Consider the following 21,956-nt stretch of genomic DNA (forward strand, 5'->3'; position numbering starts at 1 on the left):
TGGGTGCTTGCTGCAGCTGCCTGCTTTCATCACTAGCAGGTGCACTGATGCAGTGATGCTCACCTTTCATGTCTGCATTTCCCCTTGCCTACAGCAGTGAGAACCACCTGAGCACTTGTGTGGAGCAGTGCAGTCACATCCAAACCAGTTTACAGCTGTGCTGCACCTCCCCTGCCCTGTGTGGGTTCTCCTTCCAGTTGTGGATTTCAAGCTGCTTGCCAGACCCTTGGATCTAATGTTTGCTGCTAGTTTGCTCTGTATTTATCTTCCTCTAGCAGAACATCCTCAATGGGCCTTTTTTCTTCCCAGTTTTATACTGGGATTAAAGGTGACAGCTTTGTCTTTTATGCTTTTCAGTGTAGTGTGATGTGTGTTCAGCTCTGTTTCCTTTTCAGAGAAATCTGTTCCCAGGCCACCACTCCCATGAATTCTGGGACATGTCCACCACAGCCCTTGTCTAGAGTGGTTAATGACTTTCCTGAAGGAGTCTGTTAGTTGATTTGGGATTAAAACTATACTGTTTACAAAATAGAACACACCTATGTTTTGGGTGTTTCTTTAAACCACCGCTGTGTGGGTGTTCCTAGATAACTTTTATATTTTTCAACGTTCCCCCATGTAGTGGATTACAGAGGGGAGGAGCAGTGTATTCACAGTGTAAGAAGTGCTGACAGGTATGGGGTCTTCTTTATCCTGAGGAATGGGCCTAAAAAACTTTATTTCCTGATGAGACCTGTTAAAATCAGTAGAACTACCTGTGTAAGTGTACTCCTTGACCTGAAGTGTCAGGGACGGCTCCCAGTGAAAACAAAGTGGCTTATGCTCTGTGCTGTCAAAATTAACATTGTAAAGATAAAAAAGCTCTTTAAAGCATTTTGCAGTAAAGGCAGTTAAATCTAAATACATCTAGAATATCCTGTAATTTCTAGAAGATATCAGAGTGTCTTGAAGAAGGAGTGTTGTTTTTTGCCTTCCCAGTAAAAAATACAGTTCAGGGGAGGGTGGATAGAGAGTACTTTTGTGAACTGCCTGGCAAATTACTCTGCTTTGCCTGCACCTTCTTGTGTTCAATATTTGCCAAAAATGGAAGGATAGTCCCTTCTGCTAAGTAAGATTTCTCCCCATTCTTTTCAAGTGATATTTGTATTTATATTAATTATGTAATGATTGGCTTAATTTTCTATGATTTGTATTGTGCGTACACATTTATCTTTCAGAGCAGGGAGCTATTTTCAAGGTAGGCTGCTCTTGAGGAACAAAAGCTAAGTCATATATTGTCATTTTTCATGTCATCCTGAGAACTGTGTAAGTCAATATTTAGCATTTCAAGGCATAGATCTGCATATATCTAATTGGAGCCATAGCAGTTTAATACTTAAAGTTGCAGTAAAGTCTACTTGAAACGTAGGTGAGTCCTCTTCAACACATAGGAATAACACTCAGTGTCTTCCCTCAGCCTACAACTCTCAGACCAGGAGTGTATCAAATGTTCAAAATGAATTTATCTTCTCTTGATAAATTGGTGAGTAAAACAAATTGCTAATGCTTAGATAAAAAAATAGGTCTTTCTTCTACATATGGCATATGAAAATTTTCCCTCTTTATTCTTGTTTAAAGGTAGAAATGAAAAGTAAGTATTAAGTTTTTTAATTGAAAAGCACTTAAAGGCAATTTCCCTGGGTGTTTGTAGCTGCTGAAATCTTGTTTCTGCTTGCTGAATCAGTCTGCATCATCATTCATGATGAGTTCATGATGAAGGCAAACAAACTCAGAAGACTTGGTCCTTAAGTTCCAATATACCTTTATATATGGACAGACCACCATTTCATCATCCTTGATGACTCCTATGCACCTTCTGTCTGCTTTCATTCTTTAACTCTCATCTTTAAACTTTCATTTCCCCTCAGCAGAACTGCATAATCAGTACTTTTCTTTTACCTCTATCTTATTTACAGTAATAGTGAGCCTCAAGCACTCTGGTACCACATGGTATGTTGGGAGAAACCATAAAATAGCCGTCTCTGCTTGGAAGGAGGCTTATCCAAACAAAGATCATACTTTCTCATGCAACTCATCTGTGAACAGGAAACCTGCTGTGTGTGCTAAGCAGATACACATCATTTTTTCTCATGTGGACTTGACCGTAATATGTCCTATACTGTTTGGGGGTTTTTTTTGTAATGCAGGTCAATGAGTCTGTGTGGCTCTGATAGCCATGAAGGTTTGTTTAAGTTTCATGCTGGCTGAATAAACACTAGGTTGAGAAACTGCAAAGGTAGTTTCAGTATGATGCATTACTTCAAAGGTAGCATGCCAAACTCTTTTGCAAACATTGAGTAATTATGGGATTGAGTAATTCGAGGTGAGGCTTGTGGTCACTAAATCTTCTCCCATCTGTGATGCTAGGCTGCACCTCTCCTACAAATACCAAAGGTATATCAAACTCTCTCAGGCATTTGTAGCACCCATCACACATTTTTTAGTCTTGAGCAACACTCTTTGCTGTTCTGGATCAGTGTTGAGCATGGTTATTTCTTCTATTTACATTTTTTATATCACTTTTCCCTTGGATAAGACCAAGACATAGAAGGTTGTTTTGCTAGAATAGATTGACCCATACATCTTCTTTTTCCTGCTTGTTCCTTTTTCACAGCTGAAAAAGAGAAGACAGAACATATGAAGAGCCTAGAAAATTCTACCATGAAAAGCTTTGTCCAGAGAACTTCATTCTACTAAGAGAAAGTAGTCTCAAGTGTAGAGGGCAGCTGCTGTATTTTCAGGGGCTTCTTGAGACCCATTGTTTAAGGTTTGGGTCAATTTTCCCAGCTATTAAGAGTTTATGAATAGGTCTATCTTTTCTAAATATCAAATCTCTAGAATTAAGTCTAATACTTTCGAAGAAATATGTGACCTACATTTTATAAAGAGATTTCCTTGGTTCCAGGACATCTTTTAATGGGGATTATTAAAATTGTTGTTCTTAATCTTTTCAGTTTCATACCTTTTTATATTTTCCCCCCCAAAGAAATTATCTCTGGGTTATGCTGGAACTCAGAAGACTATACAGGTAAAAAGGAATCCATAAGATATATTGCCCCATTCCAAACTCACATTCATTAACCTGTACCTGCTGTAATGTTTGCAGGAAGAAAGGTCAGATTACAATGGAGAATAATTAGATAACAAATTTTGCATGACAGCTGCAAGGGTTGTAAGACTTGAGAAACGTGACTGTCAGAATTGCTGAGGAACTGCTTCTGCCATCAGCTACCTCCTGAAATTATTGGTGCTTAGCACCAGGCAAAACCGGAATCATGATACATTGTCTTGTGAACTGTGGCAGGTGGATACCAGCAATATTTATAAAGAGATCTCTAGCCCTAAACTGTCAGACTTCAGAAGGAACAGTGTTAAACTCTAATCTCTGATTTACAAGTCTGGCAGCGAATACTACTCACATGGTGTGTGATTCGAATAATGATGTGTCTACTCCTGATCTCATTAACCCTGATTTAATCCAGGACCTTATTTCATTAATTCCTGCAAGCTCTCATACAACTGGTTACACAAACAAACAAAGCCCTAAAAATCTGTAACACTGTAACTATCTTTCCCTCTAAATATTTTCACGATCCCCTTTTTTTATGTCTTGAGAAGTCTCAGCTTGTCTTTCAAAACAGTGATTCATCTTCAAGAAACTCAGTTTTAATTTTACATGCCATGGAACTACATGACACTTGCCTTCCCCAGGGTTCAGTGGACTTCTCTGCAAAGGGCTGAGCAGTTGTGTTGGTTCGATAGAGTATTTGGTGAGAGGTCTATCAGAGAGCAATAGGAATGTCTGTAATTTGTCCCAACCTTTTCATGGCACAGTTCTTCAATCTACAATGCAGAATTATGTGATGAAGACCTCTGTAGGAATTTGTACAATTTTTCATTACTTGCTAATTGAATAGAAAAATGGCTGTTTGGACCATCACCAAGGTTTTTTAAAGTGTGGCTGAAATGAAAATTTTGCAATTCTGTGAGCTGTATTTTATGTATTTTGTATGTTTTTGTGTAGCACAATAACTTCCTTTCAGTTTGTATTGTTTTTTTTTGTTGTTGTTTCTTTTTCACTGTACAACATCATTTAGAAAAGATAAATCCTTTCTTAAAACAACCTTCCATATTATTTTCAAAAGAGAATGCAAGATACTGGGTGAGTCAGTTAATGTTCTTATTAGAAAATCCTGCTGTTAAGGATCACATGGTTTGTGATAGGATTTTGCATAAAGGATTTATGTTACTTGGTCTCTCTCTAGACCTGTCTGTGTCATAGAGATAGTTTATCTGCTTATCTAACACATTACAATTTGTGATAATGTCTCCAAGCACTTTTTTTCCCAAGAGTGTATGTTGTTGCTTTTTTCTGTATTGGTCATCTCTTCAAATTGGTATGATTGTGAGAAGGAACATAAATACAACAGAAGTTTCTCATATAAATTATAAGTATCTTATATAACTATATATCTATATATATCTATATATGTGCTTTATGTGGTAATATGCATAGGGGTTTTTTTTATACTGACAGCAGAAATATTTTTACTACATGAAATATCCATTTTTCATGGTCTAAAACTGTGGTCTGTTACATTTTCTAATAAGGCCAGGTACCTATGGGGAGAAGCTCTTACCATACTAAATACTGGCATATCCCACTTTCTACTCAAAGAAATGAGGAACGACATTGCACTTTCAGGCAAAATTAACAATGCTTCTAATAGCTGGGTGAAAATGCAGCCTTTGTGAGAAGCAATTTATTTTTATTTGAAACTGCTTAAGTAATTTAATTCTTCTGGAGCTGGACTGGGGAGAGGATGGCCAAGAAGCACCTTTTGTGCCTCCCCACAGTAGCTCCCTACAGTATTCAAGGGTGCAGGGAAGAGCACATGTGTCTTTCTGAGCGCCTGCACAGGGGGGTGTGTACATGTGCTGAGAACACCGGGCAGCTGAGGTGCACACAGATGTACTGGACTATTGCCAGACCCAGGTGAAGGCAGGAGTTCCAGCTGATGAAAGCCTGGCTGGCCATCCATTGCCATCAAGGCTCTAGAGAAGGGAGAAGAAAATTCCAGTTAGAGAGTGGCTGCTGAGCATCTTGCCCATGGCAATCCCTGCTGCAGCAGTGCCTTTCGCCCTTAATCCCACTACTCACATATGTTGCTAAATATGTACAGCAAAATAAATTCCCAGCCCCAGGTTAAAACTGGGAAGAAATGCGTACTGCAGGGGCTCATGAGCAGGTGTTAGCAGACAACTCTACAGCAGTCTGAAATCAGGAAGTAGCTTCCAGTTCATCTGCAGGCTGAGAGACCTGCTGCAGTACAGTGTGATTCTCTGGGAGGTTTCTGAAATGCAAAGTCCATGTCAACCCTGCAACTTGCCCACTCTAAATCTTAGAGTATTTAGGTCATCTTCTCTCATACATGTCTCATACATGGACAGTGTGTCCCCCTGTTCTGGTGACAAGGTGACAAATTTGGTTTTCCTCACCTTTTAAATAAATTTATAACAAGCTTCTGCTTTTGTACTTCTCACCTACTCTGGGTAACCTGCACATGAAGATCAACAAATGTACTTGCTCTTTTTCAAAGTCTTCCTTAGAGGTGTCACAGTGCATCCAAAATGCTCAAGTGCTTGTGCACCTGGCCTGTGCCAATCACTTGTGCTTCTTTGTGCTTCCTGCCATCTGCTGTGTCTGCTCATCAGTTATGCTTTTTCTTACACCTAGATTGTGAGGTCTCAGAGAGAGGTACTGTCATTTGAAAAAAATGGGTTAGGATGAATCGAGTGGCTTGGAGTGGCATCCAACACACAGCACACCAAGATTTTCCCTTTTTTTATTGCTCTAATTATAGTTTTCAGTCTTGATCTGGTAAGTGCCTTAAGATGCAACAAATTACTTCTTTTGGTGGTAGTGAGGCTGATCACTGATGTAGCCAAGCATGTCTCCAAAGCCCATACCACAATGTGCAGAGGCTGTATTCTTTTTTCTTCCTGTCTTTCTCTGAGACAGGTGGTGTTTTATGATTGTTTGTTTTAAAATGTGCTCTCTGCTTTTCTTACTGTTATATTCCTCGCTCTTTCTCGTAGTCTCCATCTCACTTCCCCTTCATGTTTCCTTAATCCTTTCTTTTCTGGTAATTAAAAAAGGCACAGTAAACTAATTGGTATAGATGAATATTAGCTGTCTGCTTTTGAACTGAAGAACAAAGTGTGAGGCTAAGGGATGGAACAAGATTTTCCCAAGCTGAGTGAATGCAGAACCATGCATTCATGTTTACAGAAAAGCAGAGCTGAAAGACTGCATAAGACTCAACTAATCTGAGTTTTGTTAATTTTTATTATATTTACTCATCTCTTTAGAAGTACAAGGCTTCCTACATATGTAAGAGAGTAAATCCTATGCAGAAGATTTTTATTTATCAGAAGCATGTATGAAAGACATAATAAACAACATAACAAATCTGTATCAAAAAAGGAAGAATGTGAAGATTCTTTAAAAGAGGAGCTCGAGATTGCTGTAGGATACTGATGTGTAGAAAAGGAACAGAGGGTTTAGGTGTGGCACAGTGTGGCCTCCTGTGTTATGGATGGCATTGTAGCTCGGGCATCTCAGGCTGGGATAAACAGGAGAGTTCAGACATGGATTTCACAGAGAGGTACCAGCAGTTTAAGCAGGAGCAGGTTGTACTGTGCCTTCAGTGCACAGTGCTTTTGTGGTTAATGTAGAATACACTGGATGTAGGAGTTAATTCTTCTCATAACAACTTCTGGTTTGTCACTTCATAGTAAACTTGTTGCCAGTTGTTTGCATTAAATCTGACCTATCAATTTTTTTACACTGGTGTTTTCAATTGACCCACTATTGTCTCAAATGTCTGAGGGATGACCTTTGTAAAGATTATAAATAAGTAAAGATTATAAATAAAATTAGTACCAAAATAAGTATTTAAATCGTCTAAGAACAATGTACATGACAGGTGGCCTGTAGAAGCCTTTACTTATGGTGATGTAAGGAACTTATGGTTGTGCAGGCTGGTTCGAGGTGTACAGTAGATAGTGGAGCAGTGTCCTGATATGAAGATTTGCAGTGTTCATAGGGCCCTTCCATCTGAGAAGCAAGGGTGGCACTCTGGGCTTACCTGAGCATCCATGAAAGCAGCACTTCTGGCTGTGTCCAAGGCTTTATTTGTGCTGGAAGAGAGCAAATCAGTGCATCTGTTTTATGTAACACAACAAGAAAAACAAAGGAGGGTAAAGCAGGTCAGAGTCCTCATCCTCAAGGTACCTGTTCTGCTGGAGTAAATACACTGTGCAGTATGTAAAACTTGGTGAACAAGTAACTTTTTTCTCTAACAAGCTGTAAATCAGATAGAAGTCATGTGAGCCACAGAAATAGACTTGATTTTAAAGGCTAGATACAGAAACCAAAGAGAGGCTGTGGTTAGAAATAATCCCAGAACTAGGCACTACTAGCACAAACCAGGAGGATCATGAACTGTACACCTTTTTTTTTTTCTTTTTTATCCAGTCACATGCCTGACAGACAGCTGGGAGCATGTTTTCTATATACTTTGGATAAGCTGATAGTGAAAAAAGAGAGGATGTGGAATCCTGCAACAGTGGAACAAGAGCATGTCAGGAGCTCAGAGGATGTGTGCAGTAGCAGTTTGGGATCTGTGCCTCTGTTAGAGGCTGGGGGTCACTGCTACAGTGACCAATTACTGCATAATCCCCAAGCCATCCTTCCCCCTCTGCTTGGTGGCAGAGCCACTGGTGGGCGTATTCTGTCACGACCAGCTGATGGGGAGATCTCAGTCTTGATCACAGTTCTTGGAGGTCCCATGTCCTCCCTTTTGGACCTGGCATTGCCCTAGAGAGGAGAAACTAAAAGCTAGTGATGCAGAAGCTAGGAAAATAAAAGCTAGGTGGTTTCTTATTTGTCCCTGAAATGTTGTTATTTTGCTTTTTACAGAATGTAAAGCTCATGCTATGAGTATATACTGGATTGTAGTGCAGGCAACATCTTTCTGGTTGAAAATAATTTTTGTCTTGATTCTAATTCAGTTGCTGGGAAAGTTTGTTCCAACCTTGATTCAGGATACTTTTTTTTTTACATTAGAACTTGAAAATCAGAGTTACATAAGTAAGCACATTTATAATTGTTCAATAACCCTTAACTAGTTTTAGTGAAAATGTCACAAGAACTTACTTAGGAGGACTAAATATTGAATTTATGTACTGTGCAGCAGAGTTTTATTTTGAAGCATTTAATATACAGGGATAATTGAACTCATATATTGTTTGAAACTACAGACACTGTTTGCAGGAAATCATGGTGGCAGGTGTTTCTTGAAATGTAAAGTAAAGCTTTTGAGAAAAGAGATTGAAGGAAAAGCATTCTGTATCTCAGAGGGGTCAGACTGCTCCTGACATTTCCATTGTCACCTTTTGATAATTCAGATGCGTTGTTTCCTCTGCTGCATATGATTCCAGGCTCTTATTCCTGCTCCCATATTTGGATTCCAGCAAGGCACATGCTACAGATTTTTGAATTGTGAAAGACTCATTATTTCTCAGCTTTCAACTCTTTCATTATGCATGTGTCTTGTTTTCAAAAGCTTTGATTTTGATTAAACCTCTTGCTCCCAAGATGCAAGAACTGTTGTTCCCTTCATATGGAAGCCACAGATAAATCACCTTATAGTTTGATAGTGATTCTTCTCATAATTTTTCATGGCTCCCAACTGTTTTGAGGAATGAAGTGTTGGCTTTAGGATTTTGTACCTGCAGCAGTTCAAAAAAGGATTTTGTTGCGTTTTAGAGTCTTGGAAAATGTTGCAGCAGTTTCCTCAAATGTTTTCAGCTGAGTTTCCTGTAAAGGTCACAACTGCTATAGTGAAAACTTGAAACTTTGGTGTAATGAAAATGGCAGAAGTTCTTGTACTTTCCTAACTGTAACTTTTGTGGCTGACCTAATTCAAGCATTTGCTCTAATTTCAAGGAAGCCTTTTGATAGAGGGGCAGAAACTTCAGCATGTAAAGACACATAAAGAGAAGAAACTTTTTTCTTGAAATGTAATAGATGATTCTATTCTGAGGAAAAAAAGCTAGGTCTTGCAAACAACAGTAGAAAAACTATGTTTTTGCTTTGAAAACTGTTAACTGTTCTGTTTGTCTCTCTTTGGACTGACAAAACATCTCATTTCAATGAGTAATGGTTTTTATTTAAAAAAGATATAGTGCTTAATTTATAAATTTTATATGTCGAAATAGCCATTTAACAGGGTACAGGTTATATACCTGGATATATTGTATTTTCCTATGTGATGGACTTTCATCACACCATGTAATTTGTTGTTATTTGAAGTTTTGTGACGCTGTAAAGCTGACAACTCAGGGATAACATCTTTCAAATTTCCTGTGGCTTATACTGATGTAGGATTGGATTAGAGAAGATCCAAATAAAAGCAGCTCAGGTATTGTTTAGGATTTTGTGTTTCTTTGGAGAAACTATATTTCAAAGTTTGCTAGAAGAAATAAATCTTTTCACAGTGATTTGGCTGTTGGTATCTATGCAGTATGGTTGAATTCTACTTACAAAAAAAATAGTATTTTTTATGTATTAAAAGGGTATACAAATTGTAAGGGCCTTTATGCCCCATAATATCTTTGAAATTGTAATATTTCATGGAATGAAGCTCATTTTATTTTTAAAGTTCACAGTTACTATTTTTCAGTATTTCTCAGATTGAGACTGCTTCTTCCGAGTAAGAACTGCTTATCATATTGGAATCACACTGAAACCCACGTAGACGGGAGGTGGAAGCTGTCTTTAAATTTCTGGCATCAAGAGAGCATCTTTTAGGTTTAGTGGTTGAAATGCAAGGTTACTTACTTAAGGGTTGGGTTCCTGAGGCATAGTCTCTTGGAAATTACCTGCTATTAACCTGAACCTGCAGTTATCTCTGTGTGGGCTAGGAAAGTGTAACATTTAGACCCATTAAATTTATACTGGGCAGTGCTCCAAAATCAAGAACCATATAGTCCCAAAGATTAGGTTTAGAGATATTTTGAAAGCCGTTAGCACTGTGAAATCCTACCTCTTTGCAAGTGGGTTGTGTGAGTGAGACAGCTGCTCATTCTGCAGAAACATCCCACAGGAGCAGAGAGGTAAAGAGCCAAGCTCTGCACTCAGGATCCCTCTGAGCTCCCTCTCCTGAGGCTCTGTGTGGGGTTTCCATTGACATCTGTCTTGTGAACGTGGTTCTGGGAGGGGTTCTCAAGGTTGTCAAGCCTGTTCCAGATAGTGCCACCACAGGGATTCCTGGTGAAGGTTCTCACACTGTGTCCCTTAGAGGAGGCTCAGCATGGCTCAGATGTCCGGCTGTACCAGTCCAGCCACCTTGCTCTAGCCAAGGGCAGATTGGCCCACAGTGGATGATGACTGTATCTGATTAGGGTGTGTATAGATCTGCTGTAGCCAAAATAAAACCAGAAACCAGTGCAAAATCCGGGTCAGGAGGTGCCCTGAAGTCCTTGATGGGCAGGCAGCAGGTTGATCTGTTCCCAGTATTTTAGAGCAATATAATGTAGTCAAATACCTTACCTGTCCAGTGTCTCTTCTCTTTTATTATACAAGATTTTTCAAGACACAGCAGTCTCTGAACTTGAAACTGGACTATTAGTTTCTGTTCACACTCCTTTAGCATTTAAATTCAGCTGTTCTTGAACTACTTATGGCAGATTGAGGACTTCTAACTGAAAGTTTGCTTTCTACTTATTTGTGTACACGGAATTTCTTCTTTAAAAAAAAACCCAAAAACTTGCAAACTTCAATTTGAAATCAGAACTAGAAATAGATTTTGTTATACACCAGGGAAAGTTCCCACAGGCCACCTTTGATATGCATGGTTTGCAAACTTATTTGCCTACTCTTTCCTCATGTGGTAGGCTTTGACTCTTTGTGGTAGGCAGATCTGGAAGGACTAGGTTACATAGATTTCTATAGCCATTACTGATGCAGCACCAAGATTTTAGGGCCATTGTAGTTCATTTACCAAATATGCAAGGTATTATGTTCAGTATATTTTTTGTAGTAAAATAAAGTGAGGTGACTTTGTATATTTATTTGGCCAGAGTTGTGTTTGTTTTCACTATTTTTTTTAAGAGGAAATGTAGTTTTGAGTAAGGCATTATGTTGTTTTAGAGTAATAATCTATTTTTTACAGCAGGTTAGAGTGGGGACAGATGTAAAGGGCTATGTCAAAATTTCTGAATTTAATAGCACTCGGGTCCCTTTGGAATGAGAATAAGGATGCCTGGCTCTGAATCACAGCTGAAAAAAAGTTCTAAAGTCCTAAATTCCCCAAGGTGAGCACTAAAGAAAAGAAGGCAGCAAGGAGGCAGAAGCAACTTACTAGAGAGAGGAGAGAGGCTGTAATGTCGGCCCCAGTGTTTGCTGCAGGCTACAGTGGTGAGGCTGCTGAAGGCTGGGACATTTGTTTGATTTTGTTTGTAAGTTTTTAGTCTAATCCTGTAGAGTAAGACTAAGAATTGAAAAGATGTACAAAGATCTAAAAGCTGGCATCACTTACTGCAGAATGTGTCCTAAGCCAATTAGGTATGGGCTTCCCATAGGGTGTTGCTAAGTATGACTAGGTTTCTGATAAGATTTTAGTTTAGTAGGGCTGGATTGATCTTTACTTGATTTCTGTTTCATTATTTAGACAATTGTCTACTTTTTCTTTCAATACTCTCCAGGATCTGTAATCTCAAGCTGATGGGGTTGATCATGTCATGTTACTTTGGGCAGTAGCTATGAAAGATTATTGCCCTTCTCATGAACATCAAAGGTAACAGTAATGAAAAGTCGCTCAAACAGGTGTTAGAAAGGCACACACAAAAAAGAAATCCTTAGACAATTTTGGTGACTGCAAGGTACCGAACCTTCTGTATGAATTTTGACTTGGTGGACACTCAGCATGTGTGTCTTTCTTCTTTCCATGAATCATGGACAATAAAAAAATACAAGACTTCCCACCCTACAAACAAATGCCAGTGTTTGGGAGTTGTACTCTATTCCTTTGCTTTTTTCAGGAGCCAAGCAAGGCTTTCTCAAAATGCTGTCTGCAGCAGCAAAGGCACCAGTGTCATTCATCTGGAGACTAAAGGGTACAGCATTGTTTTCTTTTATAGCAGACAATTTTTCTCTGTCATTTTTGAAGCTGGAAAAAGACTTTTACAATTAAAAAATATTGTACTGCTGTTTCAGAATTTGTGAATAGAAGTTTTAATTACATTCTGACATAAAGAATGAAAAATAACACAGTAGTGACACACAGGAAGCAAGTTCTGGCAAGATGGGGTGCTCCATAGGATGTTGTCTTGTGGTCTCGTTCACATGAGGTAGCTGTTTGATTCACAGATTCTGTTTACACGGCAGATATTTTTTTAATACACAGTGAGTTTGTCACCTAGCTGCAAAATTAATGTAAAGCTCTGGGTGAGGTCATTTATTATACTTTTTATTTTTTAAGGCTATGAAAAAGAAGCTTGTGGAATAATGTATGTGTTAAGTCTAGTCCACTTATTTTAGAAAGTGTTATATTCTTCTAAATGCATACAGTTTTCTTAAATTCTCACATGGTTCACTTTTTTCCAGAAGTATGTACAATATTTTCTCTAAAAACAGCAGCATCTATCACACAAATATCACACATCTTTCATACACATATGCACATTTGTTATTTCAGTTCTTATGGTTACTCTGAGGAGTTGTCTTTTAGATACTATTTTACCTACCTGTGTGATGGCAGTAGATAAAGGATTTACTGTACCTTCCATAGGCAGTAATTTATCAAACTTTTTTCTCTGCTAATGTACTGATACACAAAAAATGCTTTGGGCAGATGTTGAAGACTATTAGTGTTGTATAGTTAAAAGGTCAGCTTTGAAATAACAATTATTTTGAGGAATTAAAAGGTTAAAACAATTTATGAGATTTAGGTTTAAGGTACATCCTACAGAGAATAACTTAAAAATTCTTTCTTTACTGGATGCTGTTCACAGATGACAACTGCAGAAACTTCAAACAGAAATTGCTTTCTATACTTTAGTGCTCATGTCTGATATGCTGAAAATCTAAATAAGATCTACAGTATTTCCTGTGTGTGGTACAATGCTGTGGGGTGGTGGAAGTCGATCCTGCACTGGGATGTAGAAGAGGGAAGTGAATGTAAGAGGTGAAAGAGAGAAGGAGAGGTAAAGGTTTTTCTAATGGGAAGAGTTCATCCAAAGCCATTGCCTGTCTCTGATGCCTGTTTAATGTAGATCTCATCAAATTTGCAGATGACATCAAACTGGGGGAGCAGCTGACATGCTTGAAGGCAGGGCTGCTCTTCAGAGGGCCCCAGACAGGAACATCATGGAATCCAGCAAGGACAAATACCAGTTCTTGCCCTGGGAAGGAGCAATGCTGGCAGATTTGCAGAGTGAGACCTGATAAGTTTGGGAGCAACTCTGCTGAAAAAGAGCTGTGGGTCCTGGTGGGCAGCAACATAAACACATGCCAGTCTTGTACCCTGGCATCAACACAGTGAACAGCATCCTGGGCTGCATTAATACCCTGCAGATTGAGGGAAGTGGTAATCCTCCTTTAGCTGGCACTCACAAGTCCACATCCAGAAGACAGCATCCCATTTAGTGGATGGGATGAGAATTTTGCATAAAGGGAAGATACTGATGAGCTGAAGCAAGTTCTGTGCCTGTGGAAGCTGGAGCACATGCTCCCTAAGGAGATGCTAAGGGAGGAGTGGGCTTGTTCAGCCTGAAAACAGGGTTTTGAAGGGACCTACTGCTACATAAAAGATTGTTATGCAGGAGATAGAGACATACCCTTCACAGTGATGCCTGGTGGGCAGGACAGGAGAGAGCAGATGGGACTTGAGAGGACTTGAGAGGAAAGTTCCAGGCAAGGTATAAGGAAAATTTCTGTCACTATGAAGTCAGTCAAGCAGTGTGCTTCTGCAGCTTCTGTCCTTTGTGATTTTCAAGACCCAGCTGGTCAAACAGCCTTGAACTGGTCTGACCTCAGAGATGACCCTGCCTTGAACTGAATTGGAGTAGGGACCTTCTGAGTTCTCTCTCAGCTTGAGTGGTTCTGTGGCTCTAGGACAAAGCTTGGAGCCAAAACTTCTTTTTTTGCTTATTTTTTGGGATATGGTTATAAGCAAATGGTTCAGCCTCTGTAGATGTCAGCTATAAGTTGTCAGTGGAGGTAATGCTGTTTGTTTGCCTCAATGCTGTTGCAAAAGAAGATATATGGAAGGTGATGATATTCTGCATGCATTGTCAAAGTGGGTATAGATGCAGTTAGGCTTTTACAGTGCCTAAGAAGCTGATAGAGAGGGTACTGTGCATCTCTAGCAGTAACTGTGAAGCTGTTTTCTGTGGATTTACTTTTGTGAAACCCCACCATATATATATTTTCAATATATATTGTCAATCACCTTAAAAGGTAGTGAGCAGCTAAACGTGTCAGTGTTAGCAACAGCTCTGACAGCAGTCTCGCTATATGCTTCTGCCAATTATGGTCACATTTGTCATATTTTCCTAGTTAATATTTTTTTTCCTGCTATGGTGACTGTTTCTGTGGGCTTCTCATCAGAGGTGAAGCAGACTTAGCTGCCTTTACATCAGGAGCACTGTACTGGTTCTGTCCTGTGTATCAAATGTACAGCTCACTGCTTGATAAACTGAGAAGTCTGTTTTTTCCCCCCTCACACCTTTCAGCTTTGGTGATCTTTTCTAAGAGATTTTTAAAGCTGTCCTACAATTTTTTCACATAAATAAGGAGTTATTTTAAAAAGAAGAACAATAGCACCCATTGGAAAAGGTTACTGAAAATTGTTTTGTTTTTGTGGCATTTCAACTTTATAAGAGTCTTTGAGGTAACATTAGAGCTGGCAGAGGAGTGTACATAGATGTTTTAAGAAATCTTGGGAATCTGTAATACCTTTTTTTTTAACTGTTTCTTTTTTTTTTTCTTTTCCCTCTCTACCTGTCCTCTGCAGGAAATAAAGAAAGACATGAAGAAAGAAAATACTGCCAACAAACCACCAGAGAAGCCTATAAATGAAGTTTCCAATGGAAGCCCTTTACTGTTGTCTGAGACAATTATTAGAACCAACAGAAAAGGTACAGTATATGGACATTAAATGCAGAATACATTCAGGCCTTCCAAAGAGCAAAATGCAAACCTTTCTTGTTTCTAGAAATAAAGCTTGAGTCTATTTAACTGAAAAGGCATAGCAAGAATAATAACAGTAACAAAAATCTTTGTCCTCTTGAATTGGCATATATGGATGCACATATAATATTTCCACATTAATTTGCACAGACATCCCTTTCTTTTTAAGGAAATCCCTTCCCCATACATTTAATTAAGGAAAGCTATATGAGGAGATTGCTAAAGCTTATTTTAATAAGGAACTGGCAGCTTGCATATATGGAGGTTTTTGCTCAGGGATGTCACTCTACATTCACATATTCATGCTTTATCTGGGACAGAGAGCTCTAAAAAAAGTGGGGGGGAAAGGTGGAAAACATACTACTTAATGCATTAGTTTCTTGGGAAGTGTTTTTCACTGTCTTTCATTTGAGACTGGAATATGTGCTCTTCATGTCTGGCTTGACTCCCAATGCAGATTCCTATGTAGGGTTTTGGGCTGCTAAAATGAAAGCCTCCAAATCTTCTCTCTCATTCCCTAGCTCCCAGCTCTGCTTTCGGAAATATCAGAACAAAACAAAAAAATTGCAATATAAATGCAGGATTTTTCTTTAGGTTATGTTTATGCTCCTGTTTGTTTGTAGGAGGACAATTGGCTCTGTGCAGGAGATGAGCAATAATTTTTTTCTGCAGAATTCACAGGACAGTTTCCTGCTTGCTGTCTTATACAGAATAATCTGCTGTCATTAATCATTGCCGTAATGTAATTTCCATTTTGGCTTGTCTTCTATACTGTTAGGACTGTTATGGACATTTCCTCTTATGCATGATCAGCTAACATTTTATCTGAGCTGCAGTTTCAGTAGAAATCTTATACTGACGGTTTACAACAGCAAGTGAAGAAGAATTGATTTTTGAAAAATGTATGACTTCCTTTAAAATGTGAAGCAGACTAATCTCTACCTCTTCTGCAAAGATTGATATCCTCTGAAAGAAAAGACTGGAAGTAAATCTCATAAAACTTTGTCTTTTGAGCTTGCAATGTCTTCTTGAATCTGGAGACATGTCCAACATTTCTGCTTTGGGTCATAGGTTTTTCAAGCAACAGCAGAATTCAATTACTCAGAATTATTATTTTTCATGGCTGCTATACAGAGCCATATGAGTAGTTAGGAAATTATCTAGGGACCAAGTTTGTTCCATATTGCTTCAGCTGCTATTTGGAGAAGGCTAATAGCTGTGGCAGATGCAGAGATTTGGTTCAGTCACAAGGGGATAGCACTCCAAATATGATTCTTACAGCACTTTCTCCTCCTCTTTCTTCCCTCTGGCTAGAAGCTTTGAAGGAATCAGGAGAGGAAGATTTTTCTGTCTCTTTCTGAAGAATACAAAACCTCATATTTACTGAAAGGAGAAAAGCAAAGTCTGACATGAAGATCTGTAAATTGAGGTAGGGTTAGGTTTGGAAGTAGCAGATTTTGTATTGGGATGTTATTTCACTGGACTTTGTTGGTGGGGATTGCACTTCTCATGGCCACCTGTACACCATGTCAGGCTTGGTGCACTGTTCATGCTGACTGCTTCTCCACAGCCATTTCCATTGCTGCAGAAAAAACAGGTCCAGGAGGCCATGATCTGGCAGCACAGCCAAGGATGCACTGAGGACAACAAGGACAAGAGAACTTCCCTTTGTTTTTCCTGGGATCAGTTTGAGCATTGTGCCACAGTAGCTTAGTTTAAGTGTGAGCAGCTGAGCAAATAGTTACTGCTGTGTACAGAAAGATTTTTCTAAGATCTTTGTTGCCAATCTCCTTGTGGAAAGTGTTGCCATATCATACTGAAGAGGGAGCCCTAAATGCCATGGGTGTTATTTTCTTCAAGTGTTCTTGTCCTGGGACTTCTATTAAATCCTAACTCAATCTGTTTCCTGATCACAGAATGTGACCAGAAGGGCACAAAGGAGGGTATAGGGTGTTTGTGTTTGGTTCATTGGTTGGTTTGTTTCCTTTTTTCCTCTTTGTTATTAGGAAGTGAGGAGGACAGGGATGCATCCTAAAGGTCTTTAGCCACTGTTCAGCAGTGAAAATGATAGGCAGTACTGTTTCTTTACTTGGGAAATGTTATACTGCTGCTTGCAACTTCAGGGAAGATCCAGTGATGTGGGAGGGAAGGATTCTGTGCTGTTGCATTGTTTTTATTACCAAAATGATGATAAGTGCTATTCTACTGCTGTGGTATTATATTGTGTAGTTTTACTACTTAGCTTGGTTGGCCTAATTTAAGTGTCAGCACTTTAGCAAGCTTTTACGTTTTGAGGAGAAGAATCTTGGCCTCTTGGGCTTCTGGCTTGTAGAGAGTTTTTCCTTGAGAAATATTGACAAGTGTCCAACAGTGGTATTCAAGTAAAATAGCTAAGTTATTTTTAAGAAGCATCTAAGTAACTAAGAGGAAAAGAATGAATTTCTGAACTAAAAAGGTATTTAGGATCCAACTTTATATCCTGGTTTTTTTTGTGCTAATTATTTCTAACTACTGTGTTGAAATTAGGGTTTCTAATAATAAAATCAGTGTAAATTGAAATAAGTGGCTGCATAATACTTATTTTCTGACTGGGGTTAAACCACAACAGTAATGGGTGTTACTGCTTTGGATTACATGTGTAGTGTAGGAACAAATAAAAGGTGTAACCCCACCAGCAGTAACTTACCTGGGTTATTATTTCCATTACATAGAGAGGGTTACAACTGGTTGTATGTCACCATTTGTGAATCACTCCGGTTTTTGTTACAAAGGCCAAGAGGAGATGGAAGGATTTGAATTTTCTGCTTTTCACTGTGGGCAGTAAAACCAGAATATGTCTCATCCTTTAATGATTCTTGTTGACCACAGATATTAGTGACCTAAGGGAAACAAACAATAGTGATCACTGCTGTGGTGGACATAATTAAAAAAATGCTATTACACCTGGCCTTGATGTATTTGTGTAGCTATTTCCTCTCTTTACAGGGTTGTAAGTACAATCTAGAAGTCAGGGCTACACCTAAGAAATAATGGGGTTATTTTCTAGGTCTGCCACGCAGTTGCTATGGAACTTTTGCTAAATCACTTAAACTGTTGGCCAAATTGCCACACTTATCTTCCTAGGTCAGGTATTTTAATATGTATTGATTTTTCAGCTAGGCAGGGCTTTATTTTTTCTGATTTATTGCAGTGACATACCCAGATTTATGAGTAACTTCCATGTATTTCAGGTGTCTCTGCCTTAGGCTGTCTCTTGGCAAAACCTGGTTTATACCTGTCTCATTAAGAGCTGTTCCAGCATGGCAGTGGTGGCAGCTGACATCCAGGAAAATGAACATTTTAGCTGAGCACTGTCATGGGGTCATGCTTCACCCCTGAAAGGCTCAGCAAGGGGCCATTTGCTGTGGTGTAGGGATGGGGTTGGGGATCACGATGGCCTTGTGCTTTCCCTGGCTGTTCCCAGGGCTGCAGCAGCTCTAGGCTGGTTTGATGGGTGCTTCAGCTGCTGCAGCTTCAGCCCTGCCTAGGGGAAAAGGCTGTGGCACTGAGGCACCTGTCTGAAGCTGTAGGCACGTCAGATGTTGGTTGGCTTGCATATCCATTGCCAGAAACTGTGAGGGATCATTCTTTTGCTTCTTCCTATAGCTCATGAGCCAAGAAAATCCTTTCCTCACCACGAGTGGGTCTTTGAGTATAACTTTTCCCTGCTTCAAATTTTTTTGTTGGCATATAGAACTATTGTTCTGAAACTTTAATAAAGCTGACATTTAAAAAAAAAAAAAAAGCTTAAAATAGCTTTTTTCTATTTAGAATTGGTATTGTTTCACTTTGGTAATAGCAGGGTCGGAAAGCCTTTTCTTCCCCAAGAACATTTTCAGATTGTTTGAAAAAAGCAAAATTATTGCTGTTGTTGCAATTATTTAATAACATAAGAAAATTACAACCAGGTCTTGGAACAGAAAAGATATCTGAACTGAAAGATATCTTCTTTTTCCTTAAATGCTTTTCCAACATGGTGAAATTCTATCTCTTCTAAGTTAACTTTCAAAATCTAAAAACAGATCCAGAGTTGTGCAACAGTGTCAAGTCTGTCATAAATTTAGTACAATCTTCATTCAGGTGTAAAGGGATATGATGGAAACTTGCCTTCAATAATCTTTAAGTGTTAAATGTCCATAGCTTATTTTAGAGTAGTTTTGTTCTGATTTTTGAGTATCCTATTTTTAAGTACCTTATTCATTGCGCTGTTTAGTGTGTCTGGGAACAAGAGCCCACTTGCTCAGGTCAAGTTTCAAAACTGGAACTGATAGACTCTATTTTGTAAGTGAACTAACAACAATTGTTATATGAGTAAACATATTTGAGGCAAAGATATATTGCCTTGTCAGATATATTTGTTTTCTATAAACTGTAATTGCCGGCTGCGTTGAGCCAGCAAATCTGGAACAGTTTATCACGTGTTACATGTTCTTAATCAAAGCCAAATACTGAAAGCAAGGAAAGTTTTTTCTAGTTCTTTTGAGAATTATTTAATTTACCTTCCAGCCTACATTTAAATAATAGAGAGCATTTGCATGCAATGCTAAAAGGGAAGTTTTGTGTAAATAGGTTTGATGATATAATAGGTTTAATTTAGGAATAAATAACAAGTCTGTTGCATGCAAAATGGAGATTTAAGTCAATTTTTGTAAATTAGAAAAATGGGAAAAGTATTTTGCAAGAAAAAGGTTTCCTCTTTTGTTAGATAGTTTTTTTGTTATTTAGATATGAAAAGGCACCCCATTTATCAGTAACACAAGCTGTTGGCTTCTCAGCATATGAGTGTGTTGACTCTGAATCTTATAGTAAATAATCTGTGTAAGCTATGATTCTGGTCATATTTTTCAACAGAAAGGCAAACTTCAAAATCTTTCTCATAAAATATTTTATTACCAAGAAGTGCAAGAGACTGCCTTCATCATGCTTGATGAGGTGTCTGACCCTCAGTGTGGCCAGCTTCGGTTTTCCTTTCAAACACAGTGAGTTTGAAGGCATTGATCTTTCTTTTGTTGGATTATTCCTCTGCTGTTTACACATTCAGGCCTTCTCCACAGACAGGCTTTGGTGTTCCCTTGCAAATACTGCCAGCTTCAGAGAAATTATTGCTAGCAGGGAAAAAAAATCCCTTTCATTTTTAAGATCAGCTAATTGGTGTATAATCAGTATACAGTTTACACAAATATGCACAAGAACATACTGCTCAGCCTATTAAGGTTAAAATATGCATGCAACATATGACACCAACCCAAAACGAGACATAAAAAATTAATGGCACAGGCAACTTGAATGTGCAAAATATTTAGTCTTTGAGTTTAAATACCATATCTGCATATGCATATGTAGTGTCTCACATAATACACATTTCCTTTAAAAGCACTGCTCTTTGAAAATAAGGGTGAAAAATTATCCCAGTATTTAGGTAAGCTACACTGACCTGGAAGTCAATGCTTTCAGTTCAGAGGGGCAGGAAAAGACACCAACCAGTCTGTGCTGGACATGTGGTTGTGTCATTGAAATGATTTTTTATTTGACTGGAAGAAACATCTCAGTGCTGTCTTCTTGGCAAGAGTAGAATGGTTGCTCACTCATTCTTTTCAAGTACATCTTGTTTATGAGTTCAATTTAAATAATGACTTGAGATATATAGAATCTAAATTTCTTTTCCTGTTTGATGGACATTTGCTGCCCTGGTATACAGTTAAGGTTTCATAATCTATCCAGATTCCAGTATCTTGTTCCAGGAGATAATTTCTTTTCTTGTTATTTACTGTGCAGTGCCCCCTATCTTTTTTTTTATCTTTATTGCCTACCCTTTCTTTTCAGTTACTCCTTTCTTGTAGTCTTCAAAATGCTGGAATGCTGAGCCCTGACTTAGTTTCTGCAATTTTGCAGAGTTGGATCCTTCCACTGGTGTGGCATGCTAGTATTATGAGGCTCTGTGCAGGAACAACCTATAGAAACAAGAAGTAGAAATCACTCTGGGTTTGAAGTGAAATTCCAGGTTAATTCTATCCTCTGGACATCTGTTTGACTCAGTGGCTGTCTTGTGTGTCTTATAGTTAGCTTTAGGAATCCCATTAATGGACCATACTAGGAAACAGTGAACAAAAACACAGCCACTGATTCAAGGAGCTGACTATATACACACACCTCTGTGTGTACATATTATGTATGAAATAAGGTAACAAATAACTAAAAAAAAAAAAGAGTAATGCAAGAGAAGATGCAATATTTGGGCAATTGCTAGCAGGCTGCTTTCAGGTTTCTTGCAGACAGAGCATATTTGTTCTAATAAAACATTTAGACCTGGATCTGCATTTGAAAAATGGGAGGTCAGTATGGAGAAAATTGGGACAATGGTTTAGAATTTAATTTTATCCTGTTGGATGCTGGACAGGACAGAGAAGAGGCAGAAGATGACCTTTTCATATGGAGCCTAAAGAGATGGGGGAGAGCAGTCACTGCTGGGTATTCTCAGCTGCCTCCAGATGAAACAGAGGGAGGTAGTTACGGAAGCAGGTGAGGGCATCATTTAGTTTGTTGGTTATTTTTATTTGAGCTAGAGCCAGAATTATACTTGTATCAATGAAAAAGCAGAGAGAAGTGAATTTTTAAGGAA

General features: G+C 38.6%; 1 protein-coding gene across 6 annotated transcripts in view; it reads left to right on the plus strand.

Annotated features, from left to right (window-relative positions):
• SH3KBP1 (SH3 domain containing kinase binding protein 1) overlaps positions 1-21,956 on the plus strand; it is a 212,431-nt gene that overhangs the window by 62,451 nt on the left and 128,024 nt on the right. For all 6 annotated transcript variants that reach the window (XM_088051918.1, XM_014253926.2, XM_088051917.1 and 3 more), the window contains one exon: positions 15,123-15,246. In XM_088051918.1, the coding sequence (XP_087908044.1) occupies positions 15,123-15,246 (124 nt within the window). The remainder of the gene's footprint in view (positions 1-15,122; positions 15,247-21,956) is intronic.

This window comes from Pseudopodoces humilis, chromosome 2, assembly GCF_049639895.1.
Source record: "Pseudopodoces humilis isolate 2021_Gansu_Grassland_sample_001 chromosome 2, ASM4963989v1, whole genome shotgun sequence".
Lineage (NCBI taxonomy): Eukaryota > Metazoa > Chordata > Aves > Passeriformes > Paridae > Pseudopodoces > Pseudopodoces humilis.